Consider the following 25,266-nt stretch of genomic DNA (forward strand, 5'->3'; position numbering starts at 1 on the left):
TCTCAGTCCCTGGACAAACAGATATACAGAAAGTGTCATCAGTTGGAGAAGCTCAAGCTCCGGATTCCGAATGTTGAGCAGCAGCTGGCATCATTGAGGTGCATCCGCAAGGCCGTACATGTCTGGATGCAGTTAGCCCGCAGTTTAAGGGAGTGCAGGCAGAGAGGGAATAGGTGATGATCATACAGCCAAGGATGACCAGGCAGGGAATGCAGGAGTCCTGCTAGTGTATCTCACTTTTCAACCTGCATTCAGTACTTAATACTGGTGAGAATGACGGTTCATCTGGGGAGTGCAGCCAGAGCCAAGTCCACCACCACAGATGGCTCAGCTGTATGGGGGGTGGGGTAGGGAGAAGATTGGAAAGCAATAGTGATGGGGGATTTAGTATTTAGGGGAATAGACAGATGTTCCTGTGGCCGTAGACTGAATCCAGGATAGTACGTTGCCTTCCTGATGCCAAGGTCAAGGATATTATTGAGGAACTGCACAGCACTCTGGGGATTGGGTGAACAGCCAGAGGTAGTGGTATCATCAGCACAGGTAGAAAGAGGGGTGAGGTCCTGCAGTCAGATTTTAGGGAGCTATGAAAAAGACTGGCAAGCAGAACCTCAAAATGTAATGATTTCTGGATTACTCCTTGTGCCACGTGCTAATGGGTCTAGAAATAGGAGGACAGAGCAGATGAATGTGTGGCAGAAGGAATGATATAGGAGAAAGGGCTTCAGATTCCTGGGACATTGGCACCAGTTCTGGGGAAGGTGGGACCGATGCAGGCTGGATGGGTTGCACTTCAACAGAGCTGGGGCCAATGTCCTTGTGGGGTAGTTTGCTACTGCTGTTAGGGAGAGTTAAAACTAACTTGGCAGGGGAATGGGAATCAGAATGTAGCATTAGAAAGGAGAAACATGGTGCACAATGGACTGGGAGAGAGTGTTAGCACTAAGAGATATTAAGGTATTAGGTGCAGTCAAAGCAAGAAGGAATGCAATAAATTCTAAATTAGATTTACAGTGCAGGTATGTAAATGCACAAAGCATGTTAAATAAGGTTGGTGAGCTGCAGGTGCAGATAACATACGTTGTTGTGGTGATAACAGATCCATCTCAAAAATGGGCAGGATTGGGTTCTACACATACCTGGATACAAGGGGCTGGGTTTTCAACCGGGGTCAGGAAGTGGAAATGGTGGGGGGGGGGGATGGTTCAGGGTCCCAATCCCACACGGCATGCTTTCAGCACACCCACTGGTCAGCCAATTAAAGGCCAGGGAATGGGCTTGCCGTCCAATCAAGGACAGCGGGTTGGCACCTGACCATGGAGGGCCAATGGGAGGCTCTCCAGCACTCGTGGATCGGCAGTCCCACTGGTGGCAGCTGCCAATCTCAAGATAGGGAAGCCAGGTAGGCTTTTCTTTTGTGTTTTATAAAGCTGCCCGGCCATGATCCGAAAGGAGCTACTCCTCCAGGGGATGGATCACTGCTACAGCTGTGGCCCGGCGGCTGTTATGGGTTCGGGCGGCGGGGGTGGGGGGGGGTCCCTCGCGTAATCCATCGTCCTATCGCTCCACCCCATCCCCCGTACCTCCTGCCCTGAGCCCACCACATTGGCTTGGACCAACATGGGCTGCCTGCACTGCTGACTGGAAATTCCAATTGGCGCAGGAACAAGGCCTAATTGCCAATAACTTTCCTCAATTAGCTCAGGGTTGGGATTGTGGTGGCGAACCAGCAGAGGCCAGCAGCACTAAATTGCGCGCCTGCCCACCTCTGATCCAGACCCCGACCATAATTAAAAATACAGCCCAAGGTGTTAAGGAAATATAAGGAAGGAAAGAAAGGAGGAGGAGTGGCAGTTTTGCAGGTTGGCAATATGTGAGAATCAGGATGGCTGCAGAATGTTTGAGGGGCAGTGAAAAAGGAAATATGAAAGACAAAGAGAGTATGAGAAGAGACTGACAGCTAACTTAAAGAGGAATCCAAAAGTCTTCCATAGGCATATAAATCGTAAAACTAGTAAGAGGAGGGCTGGGACAGTTAGGGACTAAATAGAGGATTTATGCATGGAAGAAGAGGGCATGGCTGAGGTACTAAATGAGTACTTTGCATCTGTCTTTACCAAGGAAGATGGTGCCAAAGTTATAGTGAAGGAGGAGGTAACTGAGATACTGAATGGGCTAAAAATTGATAAACAGGAGGTATTACAAAGGCTAGCTGTACTTAAAACTTGATAAGTCACCAGGACCAGATGGGATGCAACCAAGGATGCTGAGGAAAGTAAAGATGGAAATTGCAGAGGCATTGGCCATAATCTTCCAATCTTCCTTAGGTCCAGGGTGGTTCCAGAAGACTGGAGAATTGCAAATGTTACACTCTTGTTCAAAAAAGGATGCAAGGATAAACCCAGCAACTACAGGCCAGTCAGTTTAACCTTGGTGGTGGGAAAGCTTTTAAAAACGATAATTCAGGGTAAAATTACCAGTTGTTTGGATAAATGTGGATTAATTAAGGAAAGCCAGCACAGATTTGTTAAAGTCAAGCCATGTTTAACTAACTGGATTGGGTTTTTTAATGAGGTAACAAAGAGGCTTGATGAGGGTAATGTGATTTACATGGTATGTGTGGACCTCCAAAAGGCATTTGATAAAGTGCCACATAATAGGCTTGTCAGCAAAGTTGAAGCAAATGGCAGCAAGGATACAAAGTTGGCTGAGTGACAGGAAACAGAGAGTAGTGGTGAACACTAGTTTCTCGCACTGGTGGAAGGTGTACAGTGGGGTTCCCCAGGCATCAGTACTAGGACCACTGCTTTTCTTGATCTATATTAATGACCTAGACTTGGGTGTACAGGGCACAATTTCAATATTTGCAAATGTCACTTAGAAGTATTGTGAACTGTAAGGACAATAGTGATAGACTTCATGGGGACACAGACAGGCTGGTGGAATGGGCAGACACATGGCAGATGCAAATTAATGCAGATAAATGTGAAGTAATACATTCTGTTAGGAAGAACAAGGAGAGGCAGCATAAAGGGTGCAGGAACAGTGCTAACTGGGGATATATACGCCAAAAACAGGTAACAGGATAGCTTGAGAAGGTGCTTAAAAAGGCATACTGAATACTGGGCCTTATAAATGGAGACATACAGTACAAAAGCAACAAAGTTGAGATGAACTTTTAGAAAACACTGGTTCGGCCTCAACTGGAGCATTGAGTCTAATTCTGGGCACCGTACTTTAAAGTGGGTGTAAAAAAGATTTACGAGAATGGTTCCAGGGATGAGAGACTTCAGTTACAAGGATAGATTGGAGAAGCTGGATTGTTCTCCTCAGAAAAGAGAAGATTGAGAGGATATTTGATAGAGGTGTTCAAAATCATGTTGGCTCTAGATGGAGAGAAACTGTTCCCATTGGAAGAAAGGTTGAGAAGCAGAGGACACTGATTTAAAGTGAATGGCAAAAGAACCAACAGCAACATGAGGAAAATCCTTTTCACGCAGCGAGTGGTTAGCATCTAGAATGCACTGCCTGAGAGTATAGTGGAGGTAGATTAGAGTGTGGCTTTCAAAAGGGAATTGGATAAGTATCTGAAGAAAAAAAAATTGCAAGGCTATGGGAAAAGGGCAGGTGAGTGGGTGAATTGCTTTTGCAGAGAGCCAGCATGGACCACGATGGACCAAATGGCCTCCTTCTGTATGGTAACCATGCTTTGATTCCACAAGAGCCCCCTACCCACCACCTAGCACTTCAAACATTAGCAGCTGCAGCACACTGAGAAGGTGCTGGACAGGGGTCTGCAGGACATTAATTTCTCCCACCACCTCCCCAATTTGGCTGAGATGTCCCAGGAACTATAGACCTACAACAGCCTAGAGCATGGCTACCCAACCCGAACCAGATGGGACCCGACAACAGGTGTCGGGTTCAGGTCGGGTCACACGTCCGGATCCAGCATTCGGGTTCAGGTCGGGTCGGGCTCCATCACCACCTCTGGTAAGTGGCTCCAATGTTAATGTACTTTTTGGACTTAAAAGGTGGTTTTGTTACAGTTATTTTAAGCTCGTGCAGATAAGCAACCAAGTGAAAAATAGAAGCTAGGTTAACTGATGGTCGGGACGGGTTGGGCGCGGGAAACAAATGAAAGGACTCTGGCTAGGTCGGGCTTGGGGTCAGATGTGGTTCTGTCGGGCTCGGGTCGGGTTTCATTTGCAGACCCGAGCCAGCCTTTACAACAGCCACCTCATCCTGTGCAGGCATAGCAGATCGCAAGATCTGGACATGCACCCCTCGATAGAAAAGGACCCTGGGAATGCTAATGAACTGGGAAATCCTACAAATAGAATATGGACTGAAATCGCATCCTGCTGGCATCAGAATTACGCCTGATCCCAGCTGAGAATGAAAAAAGGAATGCTACAGGAGATAGTCAATCCCAGGATATTTGGCTTATCTGGTTTACTGCACACAGAAGGACATTTTTGAAAAAAAACCTGCAGATAAAGGATACCTGAAGCCTTAGGCATCCCTTATTTACAAGTTTCACTGTATTATCAAAACAAAGGGACATAATTCAAGAATATGTATATAACAAAGCACTGAATGATAACAGGCTTGTCAGCCCATCAAGCCCTTTTCGTCTACAAGCCATGTGGAACTTATTCTAATTTGAACTTTCAATCAATTTAAAATAGGCTGAAGGGATGGCCTACCTTCAAACTCTGGATTTGCCCTACTGGACTTCAGAAATGACTAGAGTTCTGAGGATATGGAATTCACTTTCAGAGATAGCGATTGAAGCAAACATTACGTCACAAATGAAGACTACCTTGGATATATGGATGAAGGAATTGGGTTAAAGGTATATGGCAACTGGCTGGGTAAATGTGATTAGAACTATTCATGCGCCTGGAGGGTATATGCTGACATGCACTAGCTATGCCAAATGGCCTGTTGCCATGTCGTAACTTCTATATACTTCTAAATAGTATTTGATATGGTTATGGCATACAAACGAATGATAACCAAAATACGCTTTACTCACGCCACCGTTTACTTTGTCCCAGTGAAGGTCTTTAAAGGATATCTTGGACTGGGTTAACTTAGGCTGCAAATAGTAACTCATGTGGAATTCATTTCCTGTCAAGGTAAAATACACAATGAGGCTGTTTGCATGGTTATTTGAACAGTAGTGGGGGTAACCAGGTATATTGTCAGCTTACACGATACCAAACCCAGACCAAAAACACTATCAAAACAAAAAACTGATGGCAACATCAGATCAATGGCATGCATTTTTTAGCAGCTGGTTCAAGAGTTGTTGTGAACTGTGGGAGGTCACCCAGTGGAACAACAATTTAAATTTATATAGTGCCTTTAATGTAATAAAATGTCCCAGGTCGCTTCACAGGAACATTGTGAAACAAAATGTGACACCGAGCCACATAAGGAGAAATTAGATCAGATGACCAAAAGCTTGGTCAAAGAGGTAGATTTTAAGAATAGTAGAGAGGTGGAGAGATGTAGGGAAAGAATCCAGAGCTTAGGGCTTAGGCAACTGAATGCACAGCCACCAATGGTGGAACAATTAAAATCGGGGATGCTCAAGAGGCTAGAATTAGAGGAGCACAGATATCTCGGAGTGCTGAGGAGATTATAGAGATAGGGAGTGGTGAGGCCATGGAGGAATTTTTAAAAAAGGAACAGAATTTTAAAATCAAGACATTGCTTGACCTGGAACCAGTGTAGGTCAGCGAGCTCAGGGGTGATGGCTGAATGGGACCTGATGCGAGTTAGGACACGGGCAGCAGAGTTTTGGACAGTCTCAAGTTTAAGGAAGGTAGAAAGTGGTAGACCAGCTAGGAGTGCACTGGAAGAGTCAGGTCTAGAGATAACAAAGACATGATGAGGGTTTCAGGAGATGATCTGAGGTAGGGGAAAGGGCAGGTGATATTAGAGGTGGAAATAGGCTACCTTAGTGATGGCACGAATATGCGGTCGGAATCTCATCTTGGGGTCAAATATGACACCAAGGTTACGAACACTCTGATTTAGACTCAGGAAGTTGCCAGAGAGAGAGATGGAGTTGGTTGCGAGGGAATAGAAGTTGGAGAGGTATCCAAAAACAATAGCTTTCTTCCCAATATTTAATTGGAGGAAATTTCTACTCATTCAGTACTGGAGATCAGATAAGCAGTGTGATAATTTAGAAGCAGTGAAGGAGTCAAAAGAGATGATGGTGAGGTACAGCTCCAACTTACCAAAATTTGTATTTAGTTCTGCACTAAATTCTACTCGCTCATGGCTCCCACTTACCCAACGAATTTAGAATGTTTGCCCGGCCCTTCAAATCTCTATATAGCTTGCTTGCACCAAGAAAATTTCTGGCTGCCAATCACTATCTAGAAACCCCATATAGAAGTGTTGTGTGTCTGGTGTAAACAGGATTAGGTTTGGCTGTGATTCTGTAAAAGTAATTGTGTACTTGAACTCTAAATATGGTTACCTGCACAAGGTACTAGAAAGCTAGTGATGCCTTTATTACCTCAGCAAGAGTCAATGCTTTCAAAGGTGGAAGAGAAATTGAAAACAAAAGCACTAAACAAAATCAGAACGAGGAATTGATTTAAAATTGTTGTTAAATTTGAAATGTAAAAAGGTATTACTGCATCAAAAGTCCCCTATTTTATTTATGGTTACAAAACCAGTTCACCATCACCCAATTGAAAATGCACAAAATCAGCCAGGACTCTGTCAATGCTGTTCTGTAACTAACCATTCTGAGATGTGTCAAATTGGCCAATGAAGACACTCCCTGTAATTTTTCCCTATCCCTCAAGAAGTGTGTCACATAGACTCGACATTTTCTCTAACAGACCGGATCATGAACTCATCATAAAAGTAAAATTAGAGTTGCAAACTCATATCTAATTCTTAATGACAGAGTATTTTGTGTACTAATATTTTTCATATATGATCATACTTACACACTATAAATCAGTATAATCTACATACATGGATTACTCTTAATGCCACATGAGATTACAAGCTAACCTTACATACCTTCTGCTAACAGCTGTGCAAGAGTTGATGCTCTGAATCCTTCTGGAATGGTTCCCATTGTCATTAGCACATCTGTGGCACTAATCTGAAGATCAAGTAAAAGATTCCAAATTAAAGTTGTTTGGTACAAACTGAAGTAGTATTAGTTAAATGGGACACCAGAACTAGCTTTCTTCCTTAAACACAGCTAAGGGATCAATCATGTCCATGTGAACAGGAATATAGGGCCTAGGTTTAACATCTCGTCTGAAAGACGCAACTTCCAACAATGCAACACTCCGAGTTCTACAACAATGACGAGCTTTTATATCGTGTCAATATTGTTAAAATGTCACAAGGCACTTCACAGGAGTTATCTCAAACACTAACCTAAATTATGAGCTTAAGTGGATATACAGTCAACTCTAGTCAGTTATTTATTGCAAATTATTTAACAATTCAATTTTTAGGCATCAAGGCCACTTAATTCATTTGCATAGCACTACAATGTAGACATAACTACAGCGTGAGGCAACTGCAGTGGCATCCCCTGCGTTTGCCCGAAGAGGTTGAAGGAGCGAGAATGGACTGATGCAACACACACATACTAAAATTGGCCAAGGAATGTGCAGGGAATGACTTATTCAGTCCTGAAAAAAAAAGGCATCTGGGACTATTTAAAGGGCCACTCAACAAGTTGCAGCTGAAGTGCTTTTGACTTACCTTTGCTCAGGCAAAGTTGGTGGAAGCACTGTGGTGAGTTGCTGGAGGGATTTGAAGGTTGCTGCTGACCACAGGAAGGCAGAGAATCACATTGCCTTGCCTAAGTATGGGGACAGTACCAGTGCCATTTGACCTGCAACATGTGCAAGACAGTCAGAGGAGGAGCAAGGGAAGAGAAGGAACGTTCCCCAGTCTTCCGGGAGCACCAGTCCTATGTTGGAATTATCCAGAAGCAGTACCTCAGGAGGCTTCACTTCACTAAGGAGGGTGGTTAGCAGTGGTTAGCACCGCAGCCTCACAGCTCCAGCGACCCAGGTTCAGTTCTGGGTCCTGCCTGTGTGGAGTTTCCAAGTTCTCCCTGTGACTGCGTGGGTTTCCGCCAGGTGCTCCAGTTTCCTCCCACAGCCAAAGACTTGCAGGTTGACAGGTAAATTAGCCATTGTAAATTGCCCCTAGTGTAGGTAGGTGGTAGGAGAATGGTGGGGACGTGGTAGGGAATATGGGATAAATGTAGGATTAGTATAAATGGGTGGTTGTTGGTCGGCACAGACTCGGTGGGCCGAAGGGCCTGTTTCAGTGCTGTATCTCTAAATAAATAAATAGATAGCGGCATAGTTGTGTCACGTCCTTCACGAAGACCTACAGTCTCAAACCAGGGCGCGGTTGGCCCTCACAGTGCCTGTGAAGCTCACTGTCCCCTTTTTGTTTCTCGCAACTGGTTCCTTTCAGATTGCAGCTGGCGACATTAACAATGTGTTGCAATTCGCCATCCACAGAATTATCTGGGAGCTGACAGAGGCAGTCTACAGGAGCAGAGGGGATTTCATCCCCTTCTTCCTGAGGAGTGAAGGATGCATGGGCATGTGGATTTTCCAGGACAGCAGGCTTCCCAATTGTGCAATACAACTTCTATTTATATAGTGCCTTTAACATAATAAAACGTCCCAAGATGCTTCACAGGAGCATTATAAAGCCAAATAGGTCACCGAGCCACACAAGGAGGTACTAGGTCAGATGACAAAAAGCCTGATCAACAATGTAGGTTTTAAGGATAGTCTTAAAGGAAGGAAGCGAGGTAGAGAGGTGTAGGGAGGGCACTCCAGAACTTAGGGCAACTGATGGCGTGGCTGCCAATGGTGGAGCGATTAAAATCAGGGATGCTCAAGAGGCCAGAATTAGAGGAACATAGATATCTTGGAGGGTTGTGGGGCTGGAAGATATGAGAGGTAGGGAGGGGCAAGGCCATGGCTGAAAGCGGGAGCCGACTTCACTCTGACACGTGGCAGGACCCTCGGGCGGCATTTTGCTGGCAGTGGCCACTTAACAGGCTGCCGACCAATTGAAGAAGGTGGCCCGCAACCCCTCGCCCTCCTCACCACCAGAGCTGCCGGCCCAGAGGGCCCAGCAGTGCCACCGCAAATGGTGGCCACAGCTGAACCTGCAGCTTGAGGGAAAGGGCACCTCAATGCCGAAGCATCCTCCAAGACACGCAAGTCTTTGTGATAAAGCAGGAGCCAGGCAGGCAGGCCCCGGCGATCTGGAATGGGGGGTGGGGGGGGGTATTGCAGCGGCAATGAGTTGGGGGGGGGGGGGGGGGGGAGGGGGGTGACCATTGGTGCCAGGATGGCCCCTCCATGGGCCATGAATTACCATCAAGGAGGGACCTCCACCCCTGTGCCTACCCCATCCCCCAAAAACCCACTGGGAGGGCACCAGGGTTTACCTGGTGGTTTCCCCACATGGCGAGGGGGCAGCATGTGGCCCTTAATTGGGCCCTTAAGGGGCTCACTTGGCCCCTGGTGGACAGCTGCACTGCTAAGGTTCCCACTGCTGGCAATATGCAACGGTGGTGGGACGACGTCGGGCTCCCCTCCCAACGCCTTTCCACACCATATTGACAGCCCTCCCGCCTCCCAGCCTGTTTCCAAAGGGTTGGGATAATTCGGCCCTATATCTAGTTTGTGTTCTTTTGGCTCCCTCTGCTGCACACAGCTGCCGTGCCAACAATGAAATACCTAAGAATAGCTCTCAAAATCCACTGCTTATCTAAGTTTACACACAGCAGAATAACTACTTGATAAGGTACTAAAGAGGCACTTAGTTATATACCAGGAAGAAATGTAAAGAAAAAAACATAACAAAATCTCAATAACAAACGAGGTACCAAGAGTTAATTTTTCACTATAAAGGAACTGTCTATCCTAATCCTACTTCCCTGCTCTTTCCCCTTTCATATTTTTCCTTTTCAAATACATATCTTAATCTATTTTAAATGATATCTCCATCTCAACAGCCACTCTTGGTAAAGTTTCTTGTGTTCTAATAATCCTGAGAACAAATTTCTTCTAACTTCCCCTTTTTAAAAAAAATTTTACTGACAGCATAAATTAAGGATATTTTCTTCACAACTAGTTCCCATTGTTAACTTAGTCAAGATACTAAGCTAGCAGAGGAAAGGAAAGCATCAGATGTAGTATAGAAAGAAATAATTTGAATGTCCTATGAAATATCATTTTAATTTCACACCAAGGAAACTCTTCCTTTACTCCTGCCTCGCCATCCATTATTCTGGAAACTGTTGAGCACCAGATGATATGGTATTGTTACTATTGTGGCCTAAATACAAGGAAAATTATTTTTTTTAAAAAAGGAAAGATTTAATTTTGAAGTTATTCGGTGATTAAACAGAAGTGAGAGATTCTATTATTTTAGTGAAAGAAAAGGCCAAGTCTACAGAACACCTCAATATCCATGCATACCTAATTTTAATTATTCCACCATTGGTGACCATTCCTTCAGCTGCCTAGGCTCTAAGCTCTGGAATTCCCTTATCTTTCTTCCTTTAAGATACTCCTTAAAACGTACCTCTTTGACCAAGTGTTACAACCAGATGAGAAAGGTGTCTAGGGGTCCTTTCAGCCTTCACCTGGTCTTATTGTAACAGGACTTAATTTTTAAATATACTGTGTTTTGAGTTCCCCCTTGGTGAATCCTTGTTCACCACTTTCCAATTGTAAAGCAAAGAAATGAGCACACCAGGTTTCCTTAGGTTTAAAGAAAAGTGACATTTATTAAAACTTAAACTCTAATGCAGTTAATGCCTACGGATACACGCCGCGCCCCACGCTAGCATGCATACGCGATACACACATGCAAATAGGGCCAGAAAAGAGAAGAAAAATAAAGTAAAAAAGTTTGAGGCAATCTCTGAAGAGGAGTTTTTTTTTAAACTGTGGTTCGAGCTCACTCTAGTCCTTGATTGTAGGTAGTCTTGCTTTTCATTAGGCCCCAGTATTCTTATTAAACCTTGCTCACTGTAGAAGACTTTTAGAGTCATAGAGAGATACAGCACTGAAACAGGCCCTTCGGCCCACCGAGTCTGTGCCGTCCATCAACCACCCATTTATATTAATCCTACATTAATCCCATACCATATCCCCACTTTCCCTCAATGCTCCTACCACCTACCTACACTAGGGGCAATTTACAACAGCCAATTTACCTATCAACGTGCAAGTCTTTGGCTGTGGGAGGAAACCGGAGCACCCGCAGAAACCCACGCAGTCACAGGGAGAACTTGCAAACTCTGCACAGGCAGTACCCAGAACCGAACCTGGGTCGCCGGAGCAGTGAGCTGCGGTGCTAACCACTGCGCCACCCATTTTTTTTTCTTTTTTTTTTAACACTCCCCAGGGCCCTGCCATTCACTGTGTATGTCCTGTCCTGGTTTAACTTCCCAAAATGCATCACTTCACACTTGTCTGTGTTAAATTCCATTTGCCACTCCCTTGCCCACTTTCCCAGTTGATCTATATCCTGTTGTAAGCTTAGACAACCTTCTTCATTGTTTTCTCTCTTGGGGTTCATGTGCTTTCAATGGGTCTTCAGTTCCGTGAGAAAGAGATGGGAGCAGACAGGAGAGAGGTGTTCTCAGTCCAGGAGAAAACAGCTTTCTGAGTTTCAAACACTCTGTGGCAAGTTCAAATTCAAAGTCAGTTAGTCATGTGACTAAACTGGTCTGACCAGGTCTTGTGTGTATTGCAGAAGCAAGGACTGGGTCCTTTGTTCCAACACTGTCTGTTAGCATGCAAAAAAGGTCATTCCAGCGAGGGGCCTAGCAATTTCTTGCAAAAATCCCTCTTTTCTTCCCAGCATCAATTTTAAGTTTTAATGTTATTGTAGCAAATTAATGCGTGCCTCATTCTTGGCAGGTGGGGGCCTGCATGACACCAAGCTTTTGGCCATCTGCCCTAATCTTGCCTTATTTGATTCAATGTCTCATTCTGCTTCATAACACTCCTGTGAAATGCCTTGGGACATCTTATTACATTAAAGGTGCTATATAAATACAAGTTATTGTGGCTCTGCCACAAACGAACAACATCAGAAATTGTTGATGAGGTGCCAACAATCCATTCACTCATGTCTTCAATAGCTTCACACATCAAACCACGATAATAAAAACATGGTTACTTATTGGCACTCAGATTAGACAAATATTAGCCAATGAGTCTCACTTTGGGAACTGTAGCAATGTGGTGTCACTGCACAGCTACGTCATGCAATTCAATACACAAAGTACAACAAAAGTGGGTTGTGTTCCGAAGTGGGCGTTAGGGTAGAGTTCTGTGCAATAAAGCTTACATCCCATATACTTAATTTGGTTTCCAATGCCGACCAAATCACCAAATGTCCTTTATACTCAAATCAACAAGTCACAAATTTAAATTATTGTCAAAGAACAGTGAGTTGGTTACAATGGACTCTGGCAGATTGTCAGGGTAGGGGTTAATGCCTACAACTGACCATATGATGAGGTGCCAATCTCAATGTCAGGTGAAATGTTGAGTAGACAGATGCAGGGTGTTCATCCAAAAATAAAAAGAAACTGTCAGTACAAAAGAACCCAGATTGCTTTTGCATACAGCCTACTCAGGAGTTTGCCTACTCACCCCTTCAGAAGCGAAATTAGAAATAATTAATCTCAAAATATACTTACCTCTGAAACAACTTTTTTGACAGCGATCCTGTGAGATTTTGACTTTGCACTGTAGAAATAGTTAATGATAATTCAGTGAATATCTATATTAACACTAAATGTATACATGATTTAAGTAAAAAGTTGTTTGAAGGTTTTAAATAACCAATTTAAGTAACTGACAAAAGAACTAGAAGGGAGATGAGGAGAGCTGCGTTTTTACACATTGAATTATGATCTGGAATTCACTGCTTAAAGGTTGGTGGAAGCAGATTCAATACTAACATTCAAAAGGGAATAGAGTATACACTTGAAAATAAATCATTTGCAGGTCTATGGGGAAACAGCAGTGGAGTAGGACTAATCAGATAACTATCACAAGCACACATGGCCAACTGGTAGCATTCAGTGCTGGATAATTCTATGTGATATACAGCAGTAAACAGAGTGGTAAATGCAGACTATTCATATACCCCTGAGGAGATCATTACTAAACTGAGCCAATAGTATTTCCTCTGAACCCATAAAGTGGTTGAAACAGGTCAGTAGTGGATGTAAAATGAAAATGATAGACTTACCTCTTTCCACTCGCTGCCATTTTTCCCAGGAGTCTTCTGCTGGGTGGTCAAAACACCCACCTGAACTAGGCAGGAGCCTCATTAATCTATGCGAATCAGGATCCTATACTGTACATAGAACATTAACATTTTTAACCTAATGCCATTTTTAACTGCCAGTGGGTAGGGCATGAGCCATGGATACCCCACTCAATAAGGTTTGGCAATACAGCAGAAGAGACCTGAGAAAGTAAGTGCTAAAATTATTTCTGTGGGGCCAGGAGGAGCAGGACTGCACCTCGAGGCTCCAGAACAATAATGTGGGCTATTACTGCACTGGGCTCCCACACCCTGTGATCGCATTTCCCTCCCACCTTCACCCCATCCTACCTTTTTCCTGGCCCACTGGCCTCTGAGCCACCTGATATGAGCTGGCATTGGAGCCAGCAAACTGCATTGAGACATCCGTTTGGCACATGCAGCCGGCCAGACACATATTAATGAGGCCCAAGGCTCAAAGTGGCCTGGGCTCCCAATGACATGATCGGACAATCGCTCAGTGTATTCCACCTGTCGCCTGCCAACTATTAAGATGTACCCCTATGTTTTTAGTCAGAGTCAATGTCAGTAATAGCGCTGAACCTTTCAGGTAAATACAGCAACAAATACACAGAAGTTGTGTGCAAGGAATCTGACGGGAAGCGTAAATTAGTTAGACCAATAGTCATCTCCTGCCCAAAAACATCAATATGTTACTATATAATTGATTGTTAAATCTGAATCTGCCTTTAATCCTAGGGGTGGCGAGTGAATTTCCCATCAAATAAAATAGTAGGCCAAATGAGTACTCCAGGATGCAGTGAAGCCCCAACACAACCTTTCCGAGTAAGATTGAGAAAGAGCACAATCTCTTCCCTTCAAAATCTTGCAACTCCCTTCCCAACAACACTGTGGGTGTACCTACCTCACATGGACTGCAACAGTTCAAGAAGACAGCTCACCATCATCCTCAGAAAGGCAATTAGGGATGGGCAATAAATGCTGGCCTAGCCAGCGACGCCCACATCCCATGAACAAATTTTTTTAAAGTACTGGAATGCCCAACTGGCATGTCCAAGTGATCAAAAATGTTGTACTTACGAGCTGTCAATATTACAGTGGAACCCTAATTACCACAATGGAGGGAATAATCAAGAACCCTGTATTTAGCTTGAGCCAGGTCCACCTGCATTGTTTTACATGAACCAAGTTACCAGGAGGTGCAGATGAAGATCCAGCTTTTTCCATTTTAAAAATGTGGATTGTGTTTATTTCTCAATAGCTTGATTTGGAAACTCTTGAGCATGGTCAAGAGTTTCCATATGTGCCAAACACCAAAATACAATTAAATATTATTGTAAATAAGTGTCAACAGTCTGACTCCTGATGGTCTCCTAGACCTGAACCAAATTATCAGATCTGCAAGGAAAGTAAATTCTACAAAGTACTGGACATCCAGATAACACCCACCTATCCTGCTGGATGAAGATACCACAGTCTGAGAAAAATCAATTAAAACTTATTGTTCTGATGAAAGGTCATCAACTTGAAATGTTAACTCTGCTTTTCTCTCCACAGATGTGGCCAGGCCTGCTGAGTATTGCCAGCACTTTCTGTTTTTATTTCGGATTTCCGACATCTGCAGTATTTTGTTTTTATTAAAACTAAATTTTGCATAATGCAGCCAAAGATAAGTCTCAAGTCTCAAGAAATTTCTTGTGAATAACTGAGATTGGAGTTAATGGGAGTGAAGATAATCAAGATAATACTGTACATTGTAATTGTTATGAACAAAGGACATAGGAACAGGAGCAGGCCTTTCAGCCCATCAAGCCTGCCCCGCCATTCAATACGATCATGGCTGATCACCCACTTCAATGCCTTTTTCCCCACACTATCCCCATGTCCCCTTATGTCATTGTATATAGAAATCTGTCAATCTCTGCTTTAAACATATTCAATGACTGAGCTTCCATAGCTCTCTGGGGTAGAGAATTCCAAAGATTCACAACCCTCAGAGTAAAGAAATTTCTCCTCATCTCTGTCCTAAGTGGCTTCCCCCTTATTTTGAAATTGTGTCCCCTGGTTCTAGACTCCCCAACCAGGGGAAACATGTTACCTGCATCTACCCTGTCTATCCCTTTAAGTATTTTGTAGGTTTCAATGAGATCACCTGTCATTCTTCAAAACTCTAGAAAATGCTGGCCCAGTTTCCCCAATCTCTCTTCATAGGGCAGTTCCGCCATCCTGGAAACAAGTCTGGTGAATCTTCGTTGCACTCAGTGTATGACAATAATAGCCTTCCTAAGGTAAGAGGACCAAAACTGCACACAGTACTCCAGATGCAGTCTAACCAAGGTTCGATACAATTGAAGCAAGACTTCACTACTCCTGTACTCAAGTCCTCTTGCGATAAAGGCTAACATACCATTAGCCTTCCTAATTGCTTGCTGCACGTGCATGTTAGCTTTCAGTGATTTATTGATAAGGACACCCAGGTCCCTTTGTACAGCTACACTTTCTAATCTCTTACCATTGAAGAAATATTCTGCACATCTATTCCTCCGACCTAACCTCACATTATTCCATCTGCCACATTCTTGCTCATTCATTATGCCGCTTTGCATCTTCCTCACAACACACATCCCCACCTAGCTTTGTGTCATCTGCGAACTTGGCAATACTACATTTGGTCCCCACATCCAAATCATTGATATATATTGCGAACAGCTGGGGCCCAAGTACTGATCCCTGCATTACCCCACTAGTCACAGCCTGCTAACGTGAGAATGACCCATTTATTCCTACTCTCTGCTTTCTGCCTGTTAACCAATCCTTAATTCAATGCCAGTATATTACCTCCTATCACGTGCTTTAAATTTGCAGTGATTCCTGACAACGCAGCGGCCCACTGATGTCATCAGAGTGCGCCAATCTGCGCAGCTACATCTTGCCAGGACTAAGTGGCGCGATCGCAGGATGACATCATCGCGCATCCGCGCCTGGTCCATCTTCACGCATGCGAGGGGGCCCATCAGGGATCCAGCCCCCACTCGGCTGGAGGGAGCAGATGAATGGGAGATTTTGCGGCTGGAGCTCAATCCCCATCAATCGCTCCCGCCGCACTGGCCGCTCTCCCCCCTCGGCACCTGGCTCCAGGCCTCGACACTTCCTCCTCTCAGCCGCTTGTTCCAGACTTCACTGCTCTCCCCCACTCCCCTGGCCAATTGGTACTTGCTTCGCGTCACCCGGCTCTCCGGTCGCTCACTGCCAGCTTCCCCGCCCGCCCAGCCGCTAGCTCTAGGCCGCGCCGCTTTCCTCCTCTCAGCCACTTGCTCCTACGTCGCCCTTTGCGGCCCGCCTTGCTTCTTCGGACAGCGCATGGAGAACGATTAAACATGGGAGCGAGTGGCCGAGAGGAGAGAAGCATCTATAACTAGCGGCTGGAGCGGGGGAATGGGGAGGGTGCGCGGAGCGAGCGAGCAACCGGAGAGGCGATAGCAGGGAACTATTGGCCAGAAGAGTGGGGGGGAGCATCAAGGTCTGGAGCGAGTGGCTGGGGGCGGGGAAAGCAGCCTATGGGGAGGAGGGAGAGAAAGCGAGCTGCCGAGAGGGGAGCACAGCCAGTGGGGCGGGAGGTAGTAGCTGTGTTCGGGTGAAATCAGTCCTGGCCAGTCATCTTAACGAATCACAATAACGAATTGGCAGCACATTTTATACTCTGCCTGATTTTCGATCGGGGTGACAATTCACTGAATTTCCATTGGAAGATAATCATAAAATTCCTTTGTATTTAACAGGATTACAGTTAGTATCCTATTCAACATACCAGTATATTACTGGGCTTCCATCCAACTTAAGGTAAGGTTAGTTTGCTGGAACAATCTAGCCATAAGCATTTCCTGTGATAAATTGAGCAGCGCCATCTTTAATCCTGGCAGCTGCCTGAACGTCGCAGATACTGACATTCCATTTGAAGAGCCTGCATTTGCACATGTGCAAGTACTGTGCCACCTAGTGATTGCGTTGCCAGCAAACGCAGCCTTAACTTTGCTAAGCAATCTCCTGTCAGGGACTTCATCAAAAGCACTTTGAAAATCCAAGTATACCACATCCACCAACTCCCCTTTATCAATTCTGTGAGTAACATTCTCAAAACATTCTAACAGGTTCATCAAACATGATTTCCCATTCATAAATCCATGTTGAGTATGCCCAATCAAATCATTATTATTCCAAGTGTCCATTTATCACATCCTTTAGAATAGATTCTAGCATTTTCCCAATGACTGATGTAAGGCTAACAGGTCTGTAAATCCCTGTTTTCTCTCTCCCTCCCTTCTTAAATAGTGGGGTGACATTAGCGACCTTCCAATCTGCAGGAACCGCTCCAGAATCTATAGAATTTTGGAAGATGATCACCAATGCATCCACTATCTCCATATCTACCTCTTTCAACACGCTGGGATGTAGAATATCAGATCCTGGGGACTTATCAATCTTCAGCCCCAATACAATCTTCTTACTAATATTAATTTCCTTCAATTTCTCATTCCCCCTAATCCCTTGGATCTCTAATCCTGGAAGATTTCTTGTATCTTCCTCAGTCACTTACCTTCTGGGAGCGGAGAGCAGACAGATCTGTGTGGGAACGCCTAGAACTGGGAGCGGATAAATTCAGCATGAGGCTTCGGGCCTTTACTTACCTTCCGAGAGCGGAGGGCAGTCGGACCTGTGTGGGAACGCCTAGAACCATGAGCAGATAAATTCAGCACGAGGCTCGGGGCCTTCACTTACCTTCTGGCAGCAGAGAGCGGTCCAGGTGCGCCGGAGTTTTGAAAAAAAAGGAAAAAGTCAAAAGTGACATCACACAAAAGCTGCAAGGTGATTGGTTGGTGAGTAACTGCTGTTAGGGAATAACTCTAAATAGCTGGGTAAGTAACCAAAGAAAGAGAATGGTCTACAGTTTAGTTTATATGTGCTAAGTAGTTTTTTTTTTTAGGGAATCAAGGTCCCTAATGAAAATAATCTCATTTATGGGTAATTTAAGGGAGTAAAGTCATGACAGGGCAGCTCGGCAGCGTGGAGTGCTCCTCCTGTGTAATATGGGAAGTCAGGGATACTTCCAGTGTCCAGGGCGAACACGTGTGCGGGAAGTGTCTCCAGCTGCAGTCACTTGAGTTACTAGACGTGTAGTGCAGGAGTCCCCTGGGTCCATCTCCCTATCTAACAGATTTTCCGCTTTGGATACTGTTGGGGGAGAAGCTGCTCAGTGGAATGCAGCAAGAGCCAAGTCTGTGGCACCACAGGTGGCTCAGCTGCATAGGAGGGGTGGAAAAAGAGTGGGAGAGCTATAGTGATAGGGGATTCTATCGTAAAGGGTACAGATAGGCTTTTCTGTGGCCGCAAACGTGACTCCAGGATGGTATGTTGCCTCCCTGGAGCTCGGGTCAAGGATGTCACGGAGGGTGACATTCTGAAGGGGGAGGGTGAACAGTCAGAGGTCGTGGCTCATATTGGTACCAACGACATAGGTAGAAAGAGGGATGAGGTCCTGCAACAAGAATTTGGGGAGCTAGGTAGCAGATTAAAAAGCAGGACCTCAAAAGGTTGTAATCTCTGAATTATACCCCGTGCCACATGCTAGTGAGTAAAGGAAGAGGAAGATAGAGCAGATGAATGCGTGGCTGAAGAGATAGTGCAGGAGTGAGGGCTTTAGTTTCATGGATCACTGGGTCTGTTTCTGGCGAAGGTGGAACCTGTACAAGTTGGACTGGTTGCACCTGAACCAGAACGGGACCAACATTCTTGCCGGGAAGTTTGCTAGTGCTGTTGGGGGCGGGGTTACACTAATTTGGCAGGGGGATGGGATAGAGTGGTGGTACAGTAGGGGGTGATGCACAGTCAAATATAGAAGAGAAACTAGGTCAGTGTGGAAGGAAGAGCAAATATAAACCTGTTAAGGCACAAGCGAATAATGCAAGGTTGGATTGCATTTATTTTAACGCAAGGAGTCTTGCTAGTAAGGCAGATGAATTGAGGGCGGTGATTAACACATGGGAATATGATATTATTGCTATCACACATACATGGTTGAGGGAAGGGCAGGACTGGCAGCTCAATATTCCAGGGTATAGAATCTTCAGGCGTGACAGGGGAGGGTGTAAAAGTGGAGGTGGCATTGCACTGTTGATCAAGGAGTCAATTACTGCAGTAAGGAGGGATGACATCTTGGAAGGTTTCTCAAATGAGGCCATATGGGTAGAATTTTTTTTTAAAAGGGGCAATCACTTGGCTGGGAGTGTACTACAGGCTTCCAAACAGTCAGGGAGAGATTGAGCAGCAGATATGTAGGCAAATCTCAGAGAGGTGTAAAAATAATAGGGTAATAATATAGGGGATTTCAACTTCCCCAATATTAACTGGGATAGTCAGTGCAAAAGGTTTAAAAGGGCGGAATTCTTAACGTGCATACAGGAGAGCTTTTGGAGCCAGTACGCAGAAAGTCCTACAAGAGAAGGGGCAGTACTGGACCTAGTCCTAGGAAATGGAGCCGGACAAGTGGTAGAAGTGTCAGTGCGGGAGCATTTCCAGAGACAGTGACCACAACTCTAAGATTTAAGGTAGTTATGGAAAGGACAAACAGGGACAGGAAATAAAAGAACTGAATTGGGGGAAGGCCGATTTCAATATGATAAAACAGGATCTGGCCAAAGTGGACTGGAAGCAGCTACTTGTAGGAAAGTCTACATCAGACCAATGGGAGTCATTCAAAAAGGAAATAGGGTGTGTTCAGGGCAACATGTTCCCATAAAGGTGAAGGGTAGGACCAACAAGTCCAGGGAACCCTGGATGTCAAGGGATATAGAGGATTGGATAAGGAAATAAAAGGAGGCTTATGGCAGATTCAAAGCGCTGAAAACAGCAGAGGCCCTAGAGGAGTATAGAAATTGTAGGGGGGGTACTTAAAGTAATTAGGAGAGCGAAGAGGGGACATGAAAAAACACTGGCGAGCAAGATAAAGGAAAATCCCCAGGCATTTTATAAGTATATTAAGGGCAAGAGGATAACCAGGGAAAGAGTAGGGCCCATTAGGGACCAAAGTGGCAATTTGTGTGTGGAGCTGGAGGACATGGGTGAGGTTTTAAATGATTACTTTTCATTTGTGTTCACTATGGAGGACGATGTAGGTGTAGAGATCAGGGAGGGGGTATTGTGATATACTTGAACAAATTAGCATTGAAAGGGAGGAAGTATTAGCTGTTTTAGCGGGCTTAAAAGTAGATAAATACCCAGGCCCAGATGAGATGTATCCCAGGCTGTTATGTGAGGCAAGGGAGGTGATAGCAGGGGCTCTGACACAAATTTTCAAATCCTCTCTGGCACAGGAGGTGTACCAGCGGACTGGAGGACAGCGAATGAAGGGTAGCAGGGATAAACCAGGAAATTACAAGCCTGTGAGTCGAACATCAGTGGCAGGGAAACTATTGGAAAAAATTTTGAGGGACAGGATCCACTTTGAGAGGCAGAGATTACTCGAGGATAGCCAGCATGGCTTTGTCAGGGGGAGATCTTGTCTAACAAACTTGAATTTTTCGAGGAGGTGACTAGATGTGTAGATGAGGGTAAAGCTTTTGATAAGGTCCCGCATGGGAGATTGGTTAAGGTAAGAGCCCGTGGGATCCAGGGTAATTTGGTAAATTGGATCCAAAATTGGCTTAGTGGCAGGAGGCACAGGGTGATGGTCGAGGGTTCTTTTTGCAAGTGGAAGCCTGTGACCAGTGGTGTACCACAGGGATCGGTGCTGGGACCCTTGCTGTTTGTAGTGTACATGAATGACGTGAATATAGGAGGTATGACCAGTTAGTTCGCAGATGACACGAAAATTGGTGGTGTCGTAAATAGTGAGGAGGAAAGCCTTAGATTACAAGACGATATTGATGGGCTGGTAAGATGGGCGGAGTTGTGGCAAATGGAATTTAATCCTGAGAAGTGTGAGGTGATGCATTGTGGGAGGACTAACAAGGCAAGGGAATATACAATGTATGGTAGGACCCTTGGAAGTACAGACAGTCAGAGGGACCTTGGTGTGCTTGTCCATAGATCACTGAAAGCAGCAGAACAGGTAGATAAGGTGATTTGGAAGGCATATGGGATACTTGCCTGTATTAGCCGAGGCACAGAATATAAGAGTAGGGAGGTTATGATGGAGCTGTACAAAACACTAGTTAATCCACAGCTGGAGTACTGTGTACAATTCTGGTCACCACACTATAAGAAGGATGTGATTACCCTGGAGAGGGTGCAGAGGAGATTCACCAGGATGTTGCCTGAGCTACAACATTTCAGCTATGAAGAGAGACTGGATCGGCTAGGGTTGTTTTCCTTAGAGCAGAGAAGGCTGAAGGAAAACCTGATTGAGGTATACAAAATTATGAGGGGCATTGATAGGATAGATAGGAAGAAACATTTTCCCTTAGTGGCAGGGCATAGATTTAAGGTATGGGGCAGGAAGCTTAGAGAGAATTCGAAGAAATTTTTCACCCAGAGGGTGGTTGGAATCTGGAACGCACTGCCTGAAGGGGTGGTAGAGACAGGAACCCTCACAACATTTAAGATGTTAACATTTAGATGAGCACTTGAAACGCCACAGCATACAAGGCTACGAGCCAAATGCTAGAAAATGGGATTAGAATAGATAGGTGCTTGATGGCCGGCACAGACACGATGGGCCGAAGGGCCTGTTTCTGTGCTGTTTGACTCCATGACTATGAGATACAAAGTAATCATTTAGCTTCTCTGCCATTTCTCGATTCCCCATTATAAATTCTCCTGATTTTACCTGTAATGGACCCACATTTTTCTTAGCCAAACATTTCCTTTTTACATACCTGTAGAAGTTTTTACAGCCCGTTTTTATATTTTTTGCTAGCTTACATTCATATTCTATTCTCCCTTTCTTTATCAGCTTCTTGGTTCTCCTTTACTGTATTCTAAAATCCTCCCAATCCTCAGGTTTACTACTATTTCTGGCAACTTTATAGGCCTTTTCTTTTAATCTTATACAATCCTTAACTTCCTTTGTTCGCCACGATTGACTGCCTTTACTTTTTTAGCTAAAGACAGCATTCTTAGTATATGCACTTTTACTTGTTTATGTGCAGAATGCACTGACAAACTGTTCTCTTTCTGCCCTTGAAACTGGATGATGCATGTATTATGGTGTGATTGTGACAAGGCTTAAAAGCTTTCGGTAAAAATATTTAAAAGGAGCAGTATTCGTTAACTGCTATTATACTGTGATTATTCTATCAATAAGTTGCCAATTAAGTACAAGCATTAAACTGCAAATGGTGAAAGAAAGAGGCAGCTGCTAATTGAAAGGAAACAAGTGTATCATTCCTTCTGAAAAAGTCTGTTCCAAATGTTACATCTGAGGATTCCAAACTGCATTGGATTCCTCCAACATGTTCCTACCTACAATATTTCTAGAACAAAAGCAAAATGCTGCAGATGCTAGAAACCTGAAATAAATACAAAAAGTGCTGGAAATACTCAGCAGGTCTGGCAGCATCTGTGGACAGAGAAGCAGAGTTAACGTTTCAGGTCAGTGATCTTTCATCAGTACAGTATTTCTAGAATTGAGCAGTGATCTGCCCAAGGGCAGGTCCTCTGCTCATTTCTCCATACCTCACAGTCCTGCACTTTCCTTTTCAGTTGCTCATAAGAGCCTCTTTTTTTTTTAAACTTCCATGTTTTATCAATACATTAAGAGTAAGAGGATAACTAAGGAGAGAGTAGGGTCCATAAAAGACCAAAAAGGTAACCAATGTGTAGGAGCGGAAGATATTGGTATGCTTCTTAATGAATACTTTGCATCGGTCTCCACAGAAAAGAGGGACGATGCAGATATTGTAGTTAAGGAGGAAGAGTGTGAAGTACTGGATGTGAGAAACATAGGGAGAGAGAAAGTATTAATGGGATTAGCATCTTTGAAAGTTGATAGATCACCAGGGCCAGATGAAATGTATCCTAGGCTGTTAAAAGAAGCAAGACAGGAAATAGCAGAGGGTCTGACCATCACTTTTCAGTCCTCACTGGATACAGGTGTGACATCGGAGGACTGGAAAATTGCTTACGTTGTACCTCTATTTAAAAAGGGAGCGAGGGATAGACCGAATAATTGTTGCAAATGCTTCAGCCTTATTTTCTGTTCTAATGTGCTCTGCTCCCCCATCATTGAGGATGGGGATTTTGTGGAGTCACCTCCTCCAGTTAGTTGTTTAATTGTCCACCACCATTCACTACTGGATGTGGTAAGACTGCAGAACTTAGATCTGATCCATTGGTTGTGGGATCGCTTAGCTCTGTATTGCACGCTGCTTATGCTGCTGGCATGCAAGTAGTCCTGGATTGTAGCTTCACCAGGTGGATACCTCATTTTGAGGTACGCTTGGTGCTGCTCCTGGCATGCCCTCCTGTACTCACTACTGAACCAGGGTTGAATCCCCGGCTTGTTGGTAATGGTAGAGTGGGGGATATGCCGGGCCATGAGGTTACAGATTGTGGTCGAGTACAATTTTGCTGCTGCTGCTGATGGTCCACAGCGCCTCATGGATGCCCAATTTTGCATTGCTAGATCTGTTCGAAATCTATCCCATTCAGCATGGTGGCAGTGCCACACATGATGGAGGGTATCCTCAATGTGAAGACTGGACTTCATCTCCACAAGGACTGTGCGGTAGTCACTCCTCCCAATACTGTCATGGACAGATGCATCTGCAGCAGGCAAACTGGGGAGGACAAGGTCAAGTACGTGTTTCCCTCTTGTTGGTTCCCTCACCATCTGCCACAGACCCAGTCTAGTTCTTTAGGACTCAGCCAGTTCAGTCAGTAGTGGTGCTACCAAAGCACTCTTGGTGATTGACACTGAAATCCCCCACCCAGAGTACATTCTGCATCCTTGCCACCCTCAGTGCTTCCTCCAAGTGGTGTTCAAAATGGAGGAGTACTGATTCATCAGTTGAGGGGTGGGCGGTAGGTGATAATCAGCAGGAGGTTTCCTTGCCCATATTTGACCTGATACCATGAGACTTCATGGGGTTCTGATAAACATAAGGTGCCACAGAGGGAACCAAGATATACTTACACAATTGGGATGACCCTTCCCACTGCAGCCATCCAGCCAAATAAAGGTCCACATTCCACCTACACTCATGGTATTCACCTCTGCTCTAGCCCCACACCTCCTTGCCCACTGCTACCTGCTACTTCTGCAATGTACAAAAGATGACCACACATGGCATGGTTGCCCCCAGCCAGCCCCTGGTGTGAGCATGCCAATCCTGCACTGCCAGAATGCCACCAAAAATGGATGGAAACTTGCAAAAGCCAAGTACGACCTACATTACATAAATCATTAGATCCGGCAGAGAAGTATGAACCATGTAATCACCCGTGAGGCCCGTGCATTTTACTATGTTTTCTTAATTCTTTTACGAGTACTGCTACATGGTGTTTCCCCTTCCTTGCCAGTTGTGGTGGAGGCAGGCTGCTGACCTTGCTACCCTGTGACCTTGGATGACCATGGCAATTGTCCTCTGGCTGTCTGAGGGCAGGCAGTCCCCAGCATGCTGCGGGGCTCTTGTACAGGTGCTGAGTCTCCTCTGTCGTCACAGCAACTTGAAGTGCTGGTGTCACTGGCAGAGGGATGGAGGAGCTGCTGTCCACACTCAGGAGCGCCCGGAGAGGAACCCCCAGAAGCAGAGGGCAGCCACTCCTCCTCCTCCCTTGCGAGGCACACTTGTACCTCCCTGCTAACCTGAGAAGGATGAGGACCTGATGGAAACTCGAGGCACTTTAATCCCCCTCTTGCCTTACCACTCATGGACAAAGCAACGGCATGCAGTCTGTGCGTATCTCTGCTCTGCT

At 44.9% G+C, this 25,266-nt stretch overlaps 1 protein-coding gene across 5 annotated transcripts in view; it reads right to left on the bottom strand.

The window, feature by feature from the left end:
• The window catches only part of nphp1 (nephronophthisis 1), a 189,956-nt gene that overhangs the window by 110,016 nt on the left and 54,674 nt on the right, over positions 1–25,266 (bottom strand). For all 5 annotated transcript variants that reach the window (XR_010972902.1, XM_068027505.1, XM_068027500.1 and 2 more), the window contains 3 exons: positions 12,761–12,809; positions 7,060–7,144; positions 5,042–5,136 (listed from right to left, as the gene is read on the bottom strand). Coding sequence is in view for 4 of the 5 variants with exons in the window: in XM_068027505.1 (XP_067883606.1) it covers positions 5,042–5,136; positions 7,060–7,144; positions 12,761–12,809 (229 nt within the window). In the remaining variant the exon portion in view is untranslated. The remainder of the gene's footprint in view (positions 1–5,041; positions 5,137–7,059; positions 7,145–12,760; positions 12,810–25,266) is intronic.

Source organism: Heterodontus francisci, chromosome 3, assembly GCF_036365525.1.
Source record: "Heterodontus francisci isolate sHetFra1 chromosome 3, sHetFra1.hap1, whole genome shotgun sequence".
NCBI lineage: Eukaryota > Metazoa > Chordata > Chondrichthyes > Heterodontiformes > Heterodontidae > Heterodontus > Heterodontus francisci.